Source organism: Carex rostrata, chromosome 2 (assembly GCF_964058835.1).
Source record: "Carex rostrata chromosome 2, lpCarRost1.2, whole genome shotgun sequence".
Taxonomy (NCBI): Eukaryota; Viridiplantae; Streptophyta; class Magnoliopsida; order Poales; family Cyperaceae; genus Carex; species Carex rostrata.
Window position 1 is genome coordinate 4,275,742 of NC_135919.1, and position 13,962 is coordinate 4,289,703.

The 13,962-nt window shown below is 32.4% G+C and overlaps 1 protein-coding gene and 1 long non-coding RNA gene across 2 annotated transcripts; one reads left to right on the plus strand and one right to left on the minus strand.

Annotated features, from left to right (window-relative positions):
• Positions 1 to 4,672: 4,672 nt before the first annotated feature.
• On the minus strand, positions 4,673 to 5,862 carry LOC144549463 (uncharacterized). Its single transcript, XR_013509686.1, has 2 exons — positions 5,553 to 5,862; positions 4,673 to 4,912 (listed from the first exon to the last, which is right to left on the minus strand). It is a non-coding gene; the product is annotated as an uncharacterized LOC144549463 (long non-coding RNA).
• A 1,715-nt stretch (positions 5,863 to 7,577) lies between these two features.
• LOC144567244 (FBD-associated F-box protein At5g60610-like) lies at positions 7,578 to 9,261 on the plus strand. Its single transcript, XM_078317337.1, has 3 exons — positions 7,578 to 8,471; positions 8,665 to 8,835; positions 9,082 to 9,261. The coding sequence occupies exons 1-3, from the start codon at positions 7,578 to 7,580 to the stop codon at positions 9,259 to 9,261; spliced, it is 1,245 nt and encodes a 414-aa protein (XP_078173463.1).
• Positions 9,262 to 13,962: the final 4,701 nt, after the last annotated feature.

Genomic DNA, 13,962 nt, shown 5'->3' on the forward strand with positions numbered 1-13,962 from the left:
TCTACCAATACCTTCCTTATCCCCAAAAAGATAACTTCATTTCCATGGCCACTCATGCTCTTCTCGACCATAATCCCTTCTACTCCATTCTCAGCTTGCACCTAGATATCTGCCCCTGTCACCTTGAATCCTCATTTATTTCTTCCTTGCTTGTCAAGGCCCGGTCTCTCGACTTATGCCACCTCACCATCAAAGTTTTCTCAATTTCAAGATATGGAATTTCACCTCTCTTTGATGTTGTCTTCACCATTAATTCTCTTAGAAGCTTGTCGTTTGTTAACTGTTATAATCATTTCATGAGTGATGAATTTAATTTTCCCTCGGAAATCACTTTAACCCATCTTACAAGCCTTTCTCTTGTATCTGTCAAGATTATTGACGTGACCAAATTCAATGAACACCTCTATAAATTGTGTTCTTTTGAAGATTTACACCTTGATTTATACAACACGTCTGTGCTTAGGCTTTTTTCTCAGACAATTAGAAAACTTAAACTGATTATTAGCTCTATTTATAGAATGGAAATTGCTTCTTTGAGCTTAAATCTTCCTTCATTGGAGTCAATTTATTTGGAAATTAGAGACGGCCTTCAAAGTCCGTCTCACGTCCATGTAGAGGTCCCTTTGTTGAGAAAAGCCGTGATTAACCTTCTTTGGCTTCACAAGGAAGATGTAAATGTTGTCGTTGGGCTACTGAATAGTATCTCACATGTAAAAGAGCTAACTATGCGTTTAAAGGAGAGCGGGGTAATTAACTTAACCTCTCTTAATTATTATTATCTTTCACATTTAAAGTGGTGTGTCAAACATGAATAAGATACTAGTATGACAGCTTTATATGCTTACTTGGTAACTTATGATACAATTGTATAGCTTTTGATGCTTTACTTGGATATACTTGACAATTTTTTTTTTAATTTCTATATGATGAGTGACACCCAATTTCTTTCTTGTTGAAATCAGAAAAAGATGTGCCAGGGTTTCTTAATTTGGAGCACTTGGAATTGACCCTTTGCTTTAACAAGCACAATCTTGAAGCTCTCTCCATGATGCTCCATAATTATCCTGCTCTGAGATCACTAAAGCTAGTTCATGAGGTGCATAACCTTTTTTTTTTACTATTGGAATCTATATGTTAAGAATTTCATTATATGCGCTACCATATGAATGAGTGATAAATTCTTTGATGAAAATAATTTTTTGTTACTTCTAACCTTAACGATGCTCAACAAGATCTAAGTCTAGATTGTGATAAGCCTGTACTTTTTAAGTTATACAGAATTAACCCTCATATATTGCTATTGACTATATGTATATACATCTTGTTTTTTTCTTTAGATTCCCGAGTTAACTGGTAGGGGACATGGAATGAAAGGGAAAGATTGGAGATCAAGGCTACCACGCAATGCTGATCGTAATTACCAGTATGCTTATCTCAAAAATCTCCATTTGGAAGAGAATCGTAAAGGAGTCATCAAGTTGCTAAGTAAGAAATGATTCTCTGAGAGACAAACTCAATGCTTGAAAAATCTCCATTTGGTAGCCACCTGGGAAAACAGAGAGAGAAAAAAGAAATAGATCATATATATAGGTGTAGATTAAGGAAGATGCAGATGGGAAATATTGTGTTTTCTTTAGTATAGGTTAAGAGAGATGTAAAGGGGAGATAGATAATATTGTAAGATTGTGTTAAGTATTAAACTGAGAGAAACTTTTCAAGAAAAATCAATGATCATAGTGCATTACTGCATTGACCTTATTTTGTTTTCCTGTTTGAAACAAGCAATAAAGCATTGATGACTTTGTTTTGTTATGTAATAAAGACTGTGTTTTTTAATTTTAAAATGTACAAGTGAACTTATAGCTGCTTAATTAAGAAATGTCTGTTTAGGCCGATTAGTCGTTGACGGTGATCAAATCATTACGGATTTCCCGACTAATCGACCGATTATTTTCAAAAACTGCTACATAAATATTATATTATAGGTCATCAACAACACTTCTGAGTTGAAGAGACGAACACATGATATTTGTGTTGGGGAATCATAAAAGGCCAAACAATTGCGCCTTATCTAGAGATCAAACAATAATTACATCTCATCTAGGGGTCAAACACTTACACCTCGGGGAAGGAGAAGCAATTTCCCACCTTAACCTAAGGACCGTCCTATGCCAAAGAGACCCAAAACATAAATCATAAGTGCGGAACATAATACCTAATTCCATGACATTTGTCATGAAATAACCAAAGCCATAGTAGAGCAAGTTGTCTCCGTGAGGACGAGACAAGTCTTCAATGGCAAGAAGTCATTCTCGCCTTTTGTCATCGGGTCAAGGAATAAGTCTTCCAAGATATCAAGGTGTGGCCCTTGAGAAATCATCTCCATATTTTCTAATAGATTTCTTTTCTCTATTCTTTAATGGTGAAAGAAGAAGAGAAGGAACACAGAACTGTATTTTTCTTAAAAGAAAAACTTATGTTCAGTTTCTATACTTTTATTGGTTACCTTGTGCCTTAGGGACCAATCCTTATATATAGAGATGTAGAGTTGACATATTGTCAAACCCTAACCCTAAACCGATTTTCTGGCCACATGTCAACTTAAAAAAAAACATGCATAAAAAAATGTGCAACTGCGTCAAAATTCGTGCAGCAGCTAGAGAATCAGTTTCCTTAATTGCAAATTTCAAAATCAGTCCATCAATGATTTGATCTTTGCCTAAATTGTTCTATACATTTATGGACCACATCCTAATGAATAAATTAATTGTCTATTACCTTATTTGATCACTTTAATTGACAATCATATATGACAGTAAACAATCCATAATTAGATTACATATATGCTAAATGTTGGCATTAAATCCAACGAGGTTAGCAATAAATCCAACAATCTCCCACTTGAGCAATATGTCATGACTTTTTAATTATATATTGTGTTCTTTATGTGCGCACATTTCTTTACTATCTTCCTTATATATTTTCAAACCAATTCGGTCCATCAACTATACTAGTAAAGGACTAAAATGGTATTCGTCGCACTTATTCGCAACTAAACCCTCAATATCACATTACTAATACAACTGAAAAATGTTACAACATTTCAAGTTGATTCTGTACAGCTGTGCTTCAGTAGTTCTGTCAGTCCTAAAACGTTACAACGTTTTAAGTTGTTTTTGAGTTTGATCAAACTGTTACTTCAGCGTTTCTGACAGGCCTAAAACGTTACCAACGTTTGATCTCTGTGTAAACAACATCATACTTACTTTACCAAGTTTCTGATTTTACAATTTGTATTCTTGATAAGTGTCTTCATGATTTCTCCAGTCCAAGTATTCCATAATGCAATTCTATTTGACTTGAACCTACATATCTTTCAAAAATAAAAGAAATTGTAAAATTCAATAATTGTATGTTTTTGCAAATTAGTCAAATAGACGAAAAAGATTATTGCTCGAACAACAATTACAAAGAGAAATTATATGCAGAAGATTCAAATGAAATTGAAATTGAAATTGAAATTGAAAGCACAAAATTGTGGTTAGTAGATTTTTATTTTATTCTGGAACAATGATTTTGTGATAAATTTTTGCAATTTAAGCTGATAATTTAGTTTAGCAACACAAGTTCATTATCTTCCTCTTCTGCATATTGGCCTTCATCTTAGTCGATTGGGCACCAAACATGTCAGTCAATTACCCAAATATTTAGTTAAAGCAATTTTTTGAACATAAGATCAAGTCTGTATCCAGATATATCATGATTATAGTATATATGCACAAAAAGATTCAAGTTGTTTCAAATGGTCATGGTACAACATTTACAAAATTATAATAATGGTAGATTTCTAGCAGAAGATTAAAATCATTAGTATATTTTATTATACAGACTTGAATCTAAGCTGATAATTTAGTTTAGCAACACAATTTCATTATCTTCCTCTTCTGCATATTGGCCTTCATCTTAGTTGATTGGGCACCAAACATGTCAGTCAATTACCCAAATATTTAGTTAAAGCAATTTGTTTGAACATAAGATCAAGTCTGTATCCAGATATATCATGATTATAGTATATATGCACAAAAAGATTCAAGTTGTTTCAAATGGTCATGGTACAACATTTACAAAATTATAATAATGGTAGATTTCCAGCAGAAGATTAAAATCATTAGTATATTTTGTTACAGGAAATTGATGAAGCAGAGGATGAGTTGGCCCAGTACGTACAAGGAAAAGAAACTGGTCCCAATAATCAGCAACCTATGCCAGGTCCTCCCAACCAGATTTGTGTACTTTCATCTGGCCTTCACTAGTACAAAAATCCCCTTCACTGACTGTTAAAATACCCCTACACTGACTGTTATAGCGGCATTAGTAAAGCCGGCGCCAGTGAAAGCTACCTTTTACTGACGGGTAAAAACCAGTCAGTGTAGATTCTCAACACTGACGGTTTTGAAAAACAGTCAGTGTTGGTGCTCAACACTGATTGTTTTTAAAGCGTCAGTGTTGACCACCAACACTGACTGTTTTTAAAGCGTCAGTGTTGGCATGGTTCTGTTTGATTCTGGGCTAGCCTCCATATTTTTGCTAGCCATATATTACCATTCAACATTTATTGACATTAAAAAAATAATATGCCACAATCACAAACAAAAGACACCAAACAAGTTAATTGCCATTAAAAATTATCCAAATTACATGCCATATATCCACAAAACACACAAAAGACACCAAATTATCCAAGTTAATTGCCATCAAAAATCTATTTACTTGACTTAAATAAAAAAATGCTTCTCTTTCTTGCAACCTATAACTAATATAAAGGATAGTACCACCCGAGAAGAGATGACATTCAATTGACGAGGCCTATTCAACGTAATCAACCTCACATTGCTACTTCACTTAATACAACCTACAGATAGCAATTAGTGAAAATTAGAATTTGTGCCATTAAATTTAATATCACAATGATAAAGTGTATGACCTCACATGAGCATATATCTATATAGCAATCCTACAAAATTTCCAGATAAAAAAATTCCCATCCAAAATAAGTGAGGGGCTGATTGATTTACTTACTATCAACAATGACTGAAAGTGTTGCTTTGACAACAATCTTCAAAAAGTTATAAATGAAAATCAAGAGCAACTGATCTTATACAACACGGTTAAAAAAAACATATAAATTATGTAGATCTTGCAACATAAAATATGATGATCAGTTCAGAACCTTGCTTGAACTTCAGATTGTTAAATAGTATCATAGAAGAAAAATAAAGGTAACCTATGGCACCACAAACTTGTTGTCATAGGTATACTCCTTTTAAGGAAATGATTGTACGTACTAGATTGGTCATGTCAGTAGGAATAGAATACCATTGTATTAATATTACATGATCCTATAATGAAGACTCATGTAAAAGAGGCATACATGGTGTTTCTTGTTTTTTTGTAAAGGTGCATATTGAACAAAATCAACCTAGATATAACAAGTACACTGAGAGGTACACTCCCGTGCAGTATTTTGCTCAAGGAAAAAAGGAATGTATTACCTCCACGTCAGTTCGTAGATAGAGGGATGGGTTATCAGCGAGCAACAACTTATCGAGTGTCACTTCTTGCTTAGAGCTGTCAAATCAATCTTCATAGAATAAAAGTTGCTTTGTCTCAGCATCAATGGCCGTCATTATCTCGTCATTTCCAAGGCGGGTCTGGTAGGTCAGAGGCATTGGCTTGGATCGCTTGACAAACATAGTCATGACTGTGTCCGGATCCTTCTTCCTCCTTTCCTTGTGAGCCTGGAGTGCCTCTGTAAGGTTCATGTTGCTTATTGTGTCGCCTGTTATGAGAATGAAGTCCCCTCTTTTCTTCACAAAAGTAAATAAATATGTTATATCAAAGTTATGTGAGGGCATTTGTCCAGCATTAACTATTTTTGGGCATCTCATTGGACTACTTTTAATTCATTTAACAAAACTTAATAGGTTGACTTAGTTTGTTAAATACAGGTCAGCCGGTTTGCGCAGTGCACTCCTTCCATGCTCTAACCCTTGAGCGTAAGGAATACGATGGTGACGACTCAAGGATCCTGAAATATTACTTTATTACCATATTTTGTACATTTTTTTTTGACATATTTTGTTAGCTGTAAATATTATTGTGTTCGTATATCTATCAACAAAACACTTGGATGTATTTGTTATGAGATAAAACTCTTTTCAGAAGATTTATCACAAAACAATCTTAATTGTTTGCAATTGTAAACTTTTTGTAATTTCTTTTTTTTGAAAACTTGGTAGTAGCTACCAAGGTTCGAAACTTTTTGTAATATCAAATTGGAACTATGTCTACTAATGAAGTTTTTATAACGTCTATGCATTTCACTAATTTCAGTTGTACATAACTTCATGTTTTGAAAATAATTACCGAAGCAACGTTAGGCCTCTGTCTAATTGATACTAAAGTTGGCATGAGGAAATCCTCTTTATTAGCTGTTATATTGTAGAAGCTAATAGGAGCAATGTTTTACTGTTCTTTTTTATTATCACTTGGCACATAGTCTAACCAAGGAAGGAAGGTTAAATGCTGTGTTTTAGTTTTAAAAATTTTATGGAAAAAGACACAAAATGTCAACAAAAAATGGTAGAACTATAATAGCAATTAGAGCAGAATTAGAATTTGTATTTGTATTTGTATATTAGTAATAGTAATTGCATTTTGTAAATTGAAACTTGTTTGTATATTTCTATTTGTTAACACATTGTGTACATGTATCCTATTTATAGAATGTTATTTTTAGTTAAATTTATAAATAAGTCTGCAAATTAAGAGGTAAAAAAATAACCTAACTTATAACTGAATTTTAGATCTTAACCTAAATAAATATAACTGAACGCAAATTCGGCTTAAATCCAAATAATCATTTTGAACTTTGAAAACGGAGATAAAAAAATGTAGACCATATTAGAGCACAAAATCATGATGCATTTGAACTCTCTTCTAGAAAAAATTAGGACTTCAAATTTCAGAATCTAATCCAAACAGCCTCTTATTACACTATAGGAAGGAAATTTAAATGGAGATGACAGAATACGACATATGGAAACATTTTTAAAGTTGTCATTAAGGTTAAATGAAGTGATTTAATTTTTAAAATTTTATGGAAAAAAGCCCAAAATGTCAACAACTAATGGTAGAATTATAATAGCAATTAGAGCAGAATTAGAATTTGTATTTATGGTTGTATATTAGTAAATATTATTTGCATTTTGGAAATTGAAACTTGTTTGTATATTTATATTTGTTAACACAATAGTGTACATGTATCTTATTTATATAGTGTTATTTTTAGTTAAATTTCTAAATAAGTCTGCAAATTAAGAGGTAAAAATTAATAATATACTACAATTTAACATATAACTGAATTTAAGATCTTTAGCTAAATAAATATAACAAAAAACAAATTCGGCCTAAACCCTAATAATCATTTTGAACTTTCCTTTTTAACCTTTATATATCTCTACTTAATGCAAGCATAACCAAATGCCATGGTGAACTCAAAATCAAACAAGAAAATAATGGCAATCGACCATCTCTCTACTCTCCCGGACGATTTGCTCCTCACAATCCTCTCGCTCCTCCCCACTAACATGGCCGCTCGCACCTCCATTCTCTCTCGTCGCTTCCACCACCTTTGGAAGATCTCTCCTTCCCTTGAGCTCATCTACCAAAGCCTTCCTTATCCTGAAAAAGATAACTTCATTTCCATGGCCATGCATGCACTTCTCGACCGTAATCCCTTCTACTCCCTCCTCAGCTTGCACCTAGAGGTCTGCCTCTATCACCTTGAGCCCTCATTTCTTTCTTCCTTGTTTGTCAAGGCCCATTCTCTTGACTTACGCCACCTCACCGTCAAAGTTTTCTCGCTTTCAAGATATAGAATTTCACCTCTCTTTGATGTTGTCTTCACCATTAATTCTCTCAGAAGCTTGTCGTTTGTTAACTGCTATAATGATTTCAATATGTGTGTTGAATTTAATTTTCCTTCGGAAATTACTTTAACCTATCTTACAAGCCTTTCTCTTAGATCAGTCAAGATTATTGACATGACCAAATTCAATCAACACCTCTCTAAATTGTGTTCTTTGGAAGATTTAAACCTTCAGTTATACAACACGCCTGTGCTTAGGCTTTCCTCCCAGACAATCAAAAAACTTCAACTGGTTATTAGCTCTATTCATAAAACAAAAATAGATTCTTTGAGCTTAAATCTTCCTTCATTGGAGTCAATTTATTTGGAAATTCGAGACGGCCTTCAAAGTCCATGTCAAGTCCATGTAGAGCTCCCTTTGTTGAGAAAAGCTGTGATTAACCTTCTCTGGCTTCATAAGGGAGATGTCGATGTTGTAGCTGAGCTACTGAACAGTATCTCACATGTAAAAGAGCTAACTATGCATTTAAAGGAAAGCGAAGTAATTAACTTAACCTCTCTTAATTATTATTTTCTTTCACATTTAAAGTGGCGTGTTATGATATGTCAAACATGAATATGATACTAGCTAGTATGACAGCTTTATATGATTACTTGGTAACTTACGATACAATTGTATAGCTTTTGATGCTTTACTTGGATAAACTTGACAAGTTTTTTTTTTATTTCTATAGGATGAGTGGCACCCAATTTCTTTTTTGTTGAAATCAAAAAAAGATGTGCCGGACTTTCTTAATTTGGAGCACTTGGAATTGACCCTTTGTTTTCACGAGCACAACCTTGAAGCTCTCGCCATGATGCTCCAAAATTGTCCTCCTCTGAGATCACTAAAGCTAGTTCATGAGGTGCATAACCTTTTTTTTTATTATTATTATTGGAATCTATATGTTAAGAATTTCATTATATGCGCTACCATATGAATGAGTGATAAATTCTTTGATGAAAATAATTTTTTGTTACTTCTAACCTTAACGATGCTCAACAAGATCTAAGTCTAGATTGTGATAAGCCTGTACTTTTTAAGTTACACAGAATTAACCCTCATATATTGCTATTGACTATATGAATATACATCTTGTTTTCTGCTTTAGATTCCCGAGTTAACTGGTAGGGCACATGGAAGGAAAGGGAAGGATTGGAGATCAGGGCTACCGTGTAATGCTGATCATAATTACCAGTGCGCTTATTTCGAAAATCTCTATTTAGAAGAGAATTGTAAAGAAGTCATCAAGTTGCTAAAAAACGTTTCTCTGAGAGATCTCAATGCTTGAAAAATCTTCATTTTGTACGTAGTCACCAGAGAAAACAGAGGGAGAGAAAAGAGAAACATGTCATATACAGAGGTATATTAAGGAAGATGTAGATGGGAAATATTGTGTTTTCTTTGGTATAGGTTAAGAGAGATGTATAGGGGAGATAGATAATATTGTAAGATTGTGTCAAGTATTAAGCTGACAGGAACTTCCCAAGGAAAATTAATTATCATAGTGCATTGACCTTATTATGTTTTCCTTTTTGAAATAAAACAATAAAGCATTGACGACATTGTTTTGGTATATAATAATGTGTTTTTAATTTATTATCTTAATTGAGTATGGCTTATTTTTTCGTCTTAAATTTAAATTCAGACTTGCTCTAATTTAGATTGGTAAAGGGTTTGGAATTGTAATTGTTTAATTAGCACTGGCACTGTACTGTACATACGTATTTGTTTCATTGTTTGTCCTTTTACCCTTTTTGGTTAATTTTATGTTTTCGGTTGTTGAGTTGCAATTAAATTTGTTGTTTTTAAGTCCAAATATCCATTTGCCTGAAATTCTTAGTTCATGATATATACCATATATATATACCATCTGGGAACAAATAGCAAAATTGTACCCTGCACCTTTTCCTTTTTCCATTTATTACCAAAGGTAATAGACTTTATAAAATTTCTCCTTAATATATTTAGCTCTCACCTTTCTAATAGAAACGACCCCTTATTATAATGGTTCACTTACATCCAAACCAATTAAAGTTGGCATGACTATTATTGTAATTCCTCTCAGTTGTTGTATTGTAGGAACAAACACAACCTCTTTCTTTCTTTTGTAGTATAACAAAGAAAGAGGTGGTTCAATGAAAGGACTCAAAAGTAAAAAATTTAAATGGGAGATGCAGCAGATGCTGTGATTTTATTTTAAAAGTTTACGAAAAAAGACCCAAAATAACTAAAAAAAACTCGTTAGAAGATGCTTACTGATAACTTTTTGGACCTCAAAACCTCGTGTTTACCGTTTTTGTCAGCATCAGTCGGTGCATCTAACTATGATATTTTACAATGATTAAATTTTATTTTAACATATATAGCTGGCTATATATTTTAATTATTTTTTACATGTATTCTAATATATAATGTCAGTTTTAATTAGATTATTCTATTTTTAATTTAATTTCTAATCAACTAATTAAAATAGGTAAAAAATAACATAACTAATTAAAACAATAATTTAATTATCAAGTCTCTATATGAAAGAGGTAAAAAAATAACATATCAACTAATTAAAACAATAATTTCACTTCAATAGATTCGACCATATAAAATTAAAACAACTTGATTCATTTTAGGTTCTATAAAAAGAAATATATATAGAGAGAGAGTTGGGTTATGGTGCATTACAATGTATATGTCCTCTTGTACATTGGACTGCAAACTGTTTGATTTGAAGTTCAAATAGTCGATCTAAAGAGCTCAACATGTTCTCCATATCAAAATGTGTTTGGAGGCCAAATTTTATATTTTTTTGAAATTTTTTATTATTTTTTTAAGAATTTTTTAAAATCGTTGTTTTCAGAAATATCTGGACCATTTTAGAAAAATAGTGATTTTAAAAAATTCTAAAAAAAAAAAACAATTTCCAAACAAAATATAAATTTAATCTCCAAATACATTTTAATATGGATATCAAATTGAACAATTTGGATCGGTTATTTTGAAGTCAAGTCAAAACCAACGATTTATATAAAACAGGTATATCAACAACTTCAAAAAATACTGCTAAGAACCATATAGCCCATCTCTATCTATCTCTCTCTCTCTCTCTATATATATATATATATAAAACAAAACAGGTATATCAACAACTTCAAAAAATGCTGCTAAGAACCTTGACTGCTATTCAATGAATTCTAGTTGATACCCGATTACCTTCAAATTCTGAAAATACTGAATTATGCACAGATATCAAAATAGCAAACCGAGCTTAATCAATATCAACCAACATTCATATATTTAGCATAAAAACATGTAATTTTAACTTACTTCAACTTTAATTAATTTAGGACTTTCTGTATTGCTCATTTTGTTAGTAGACGGTATTTAGAAGTATTACAGTAATACCTTATTCTTTTCCTTTATTTTTGTATGGGTAACCTATTTATTTATATTCCTTTTATAGGTTCAATTAATGTTTTTTAGAAGTAAAAGTAAGAAAATATAATAAAAAAAAAATTTTAGAACAATAATGCAGCACATATAATTTGCTTGCTTCTAATAATGTAACATGACGAAGGAAAAAAAAATGATGTAATTTAAGCTCACCATTTTCCCTAAAATATCTTCAGTACATTTTCTAAAATAACAAATTATTATCTTGGAAAGTTTGTTTACTTCCTAACAGTTCAATTTTTATTCCTGCCTTTATGCTTTAATTTAATTATATTTTAATTTTCATCATATCATGCTTGAGAATCAGTTGCATCTTAGCAGCACTTTTTAAAGTTCTTGATATACCTGTATTGTATTATGATTATGAGTTGCTAAAATGAGCCTAATAATTAATATTCTAACTAGAAGGGAAAAAAAAATATAAAGAAGAAACTTATCTTTATATATGGAGTAAAACTAGGGTGTTCTTAAGTTCACCAAGTCCCTTGGTGAACTAGAGTTTAAAACCCATCGAATCGGCTTCAAATGACGAATCCGAACCATTGAAATCCACCTACCTTACGAGTGATGCCTCTACATGTGAAAATTGTAAACATTCGAATTAATTTAATATAAAGTCAAGCGCTCAAAATTAAAAGGTTAATAAATTAGAAAGTTAATAAATTAATTTTAAAGCATTCATTATTTGAATCATTTTTTACCATTGACTCTATGCAAAATTAATTTCTTTTTTACATGTAAACGCACTCGTAAGGTAGGCGGGTTTCAACGGTTCAAATTCGTGATTTGAAGCCGATTCAATCGATTTTAGACTTGAGTTCAACAAGGGACTTGGCGAAGGTAAGACCACCCAGTTTTACTCTTATATATATGCTCTGATGATAATCTATGTGATCTTGAGACAGCCAACAACCCTCGTACTCTGGGTCATACCAGAAAACCTGTTACAAAACCAGACCAGACCATAACAGAACACGAGCTTGCAACCCAAAAGTACCATATAAAGAAAGTTAAAAATGAGAGATTAAAAACTGGCACTAAGATCTCAATTCTCAACTTCTTTTTTTTTTTGAGAAAAAGCCCTTAGGCGTCAATTCTCAACTTCAACAGTGTTCTCCAACAAAGCTGAAAATTTTGTTTGTTCTTTCCATAAAAGTAAAATGAACAAGCCCCAACATTCATGTCAACTGCTTCAGGGGGTACTTCCTTTATATGGGACGGTTCCTTTCATTTTCTTTAGGTACTGTACAATATAGTTTAGGTACCGCAAGGAAAGGTCACATGAGAGTTGCTAAAATGAGCCTAATTTTCAGCAAAAGAAATCCTATTCTGCTAGCATATCACAACAGATAGGGTTAGAAGAAAAGGAAACTTAACTTCTTCCAATGTTAATGGAACCCTAGAAGATCGAAGGATGCCCTCTGACATTTGATGTCATGCTCGTATGTCATCAGAGTTGTTCTTGTCATTTGGCATCAACGAAAAGATGTTGAATTCATTCTTTTAGCTTCAAGAGAAATTAATTAAAAATAGTCAGAACACAGAAGTGTGCGTGGCATCATTATCGATATGACAAAATTTAGGGTTTATCAACAAAAACACGCTAGTCAGAGTCGGTGGAAAATACTAGACATGCTAGCTTGTACAAAGTGATAATTATATCCTATGCAATTGATACAAGGTATGACATATTTAATTGAGGTAACGAAGGTAAACAAACGGCTGGGTTCAGGTTTGGCCAACTCAGGACCATAAAATATAGGCTACATAAATAAGTTCAATGAATAAAACAAGATTCACATAAATTATATATATATTACTTAGCTTGACCCTCAACGTAGCTCTAAAACCTCTTCTGACAATTCATCCACTTGGCACCCATCCATCCCAGATTTACAGAACAGGGAAGGAAGTGTTGTATTTTCCGTGTGGTGTCTCCTACTTCCTCAAAACTTCCAATAATAAATGCAATTATGAGTAAGTTAAACTGTGAATTACATATGTCATTTTTTAAGACAAGTTGCAAATTAAACCGATAAAAGTTTGACACAGTATATCCATCACATCGGTATGAACCACCCCAATTGTCTGCTTCACATCCAGTGTTGCACCATTTTCCAATGTTAATACTGTGGTTATTTAGGTAATTCACAATTACAATACAATTTCATACAAGTTACCCAGTCCAGTATGGATGCACAGCAAGCAGTTCTGCTTCAATTGCCTAAATTATTACCTTTACTAGAAAGAAAGAAAGAAAGAAATATTTATTTAAAGAAAGAACTAACCTTGCAGACTATGTTCGTTCGAGTCAAAACCAACTCTAGTAGCATCAAATTGCTGATCATCAACCCAACAAAGCATAAAGCAGAGGAAAAACTAATTTACTAGTCCGTGTGAGACAGTAGATGCATCTATCTGCACATTCCAAGTATCAATATAGTTAAGCAGCCATAAAATAGTACAGAAAATAATATTTTAAAAAATATATATATTTGAGAGGCAATGATTTACTAATTCTAGATCAGCCTGCAGTAATTTCAGT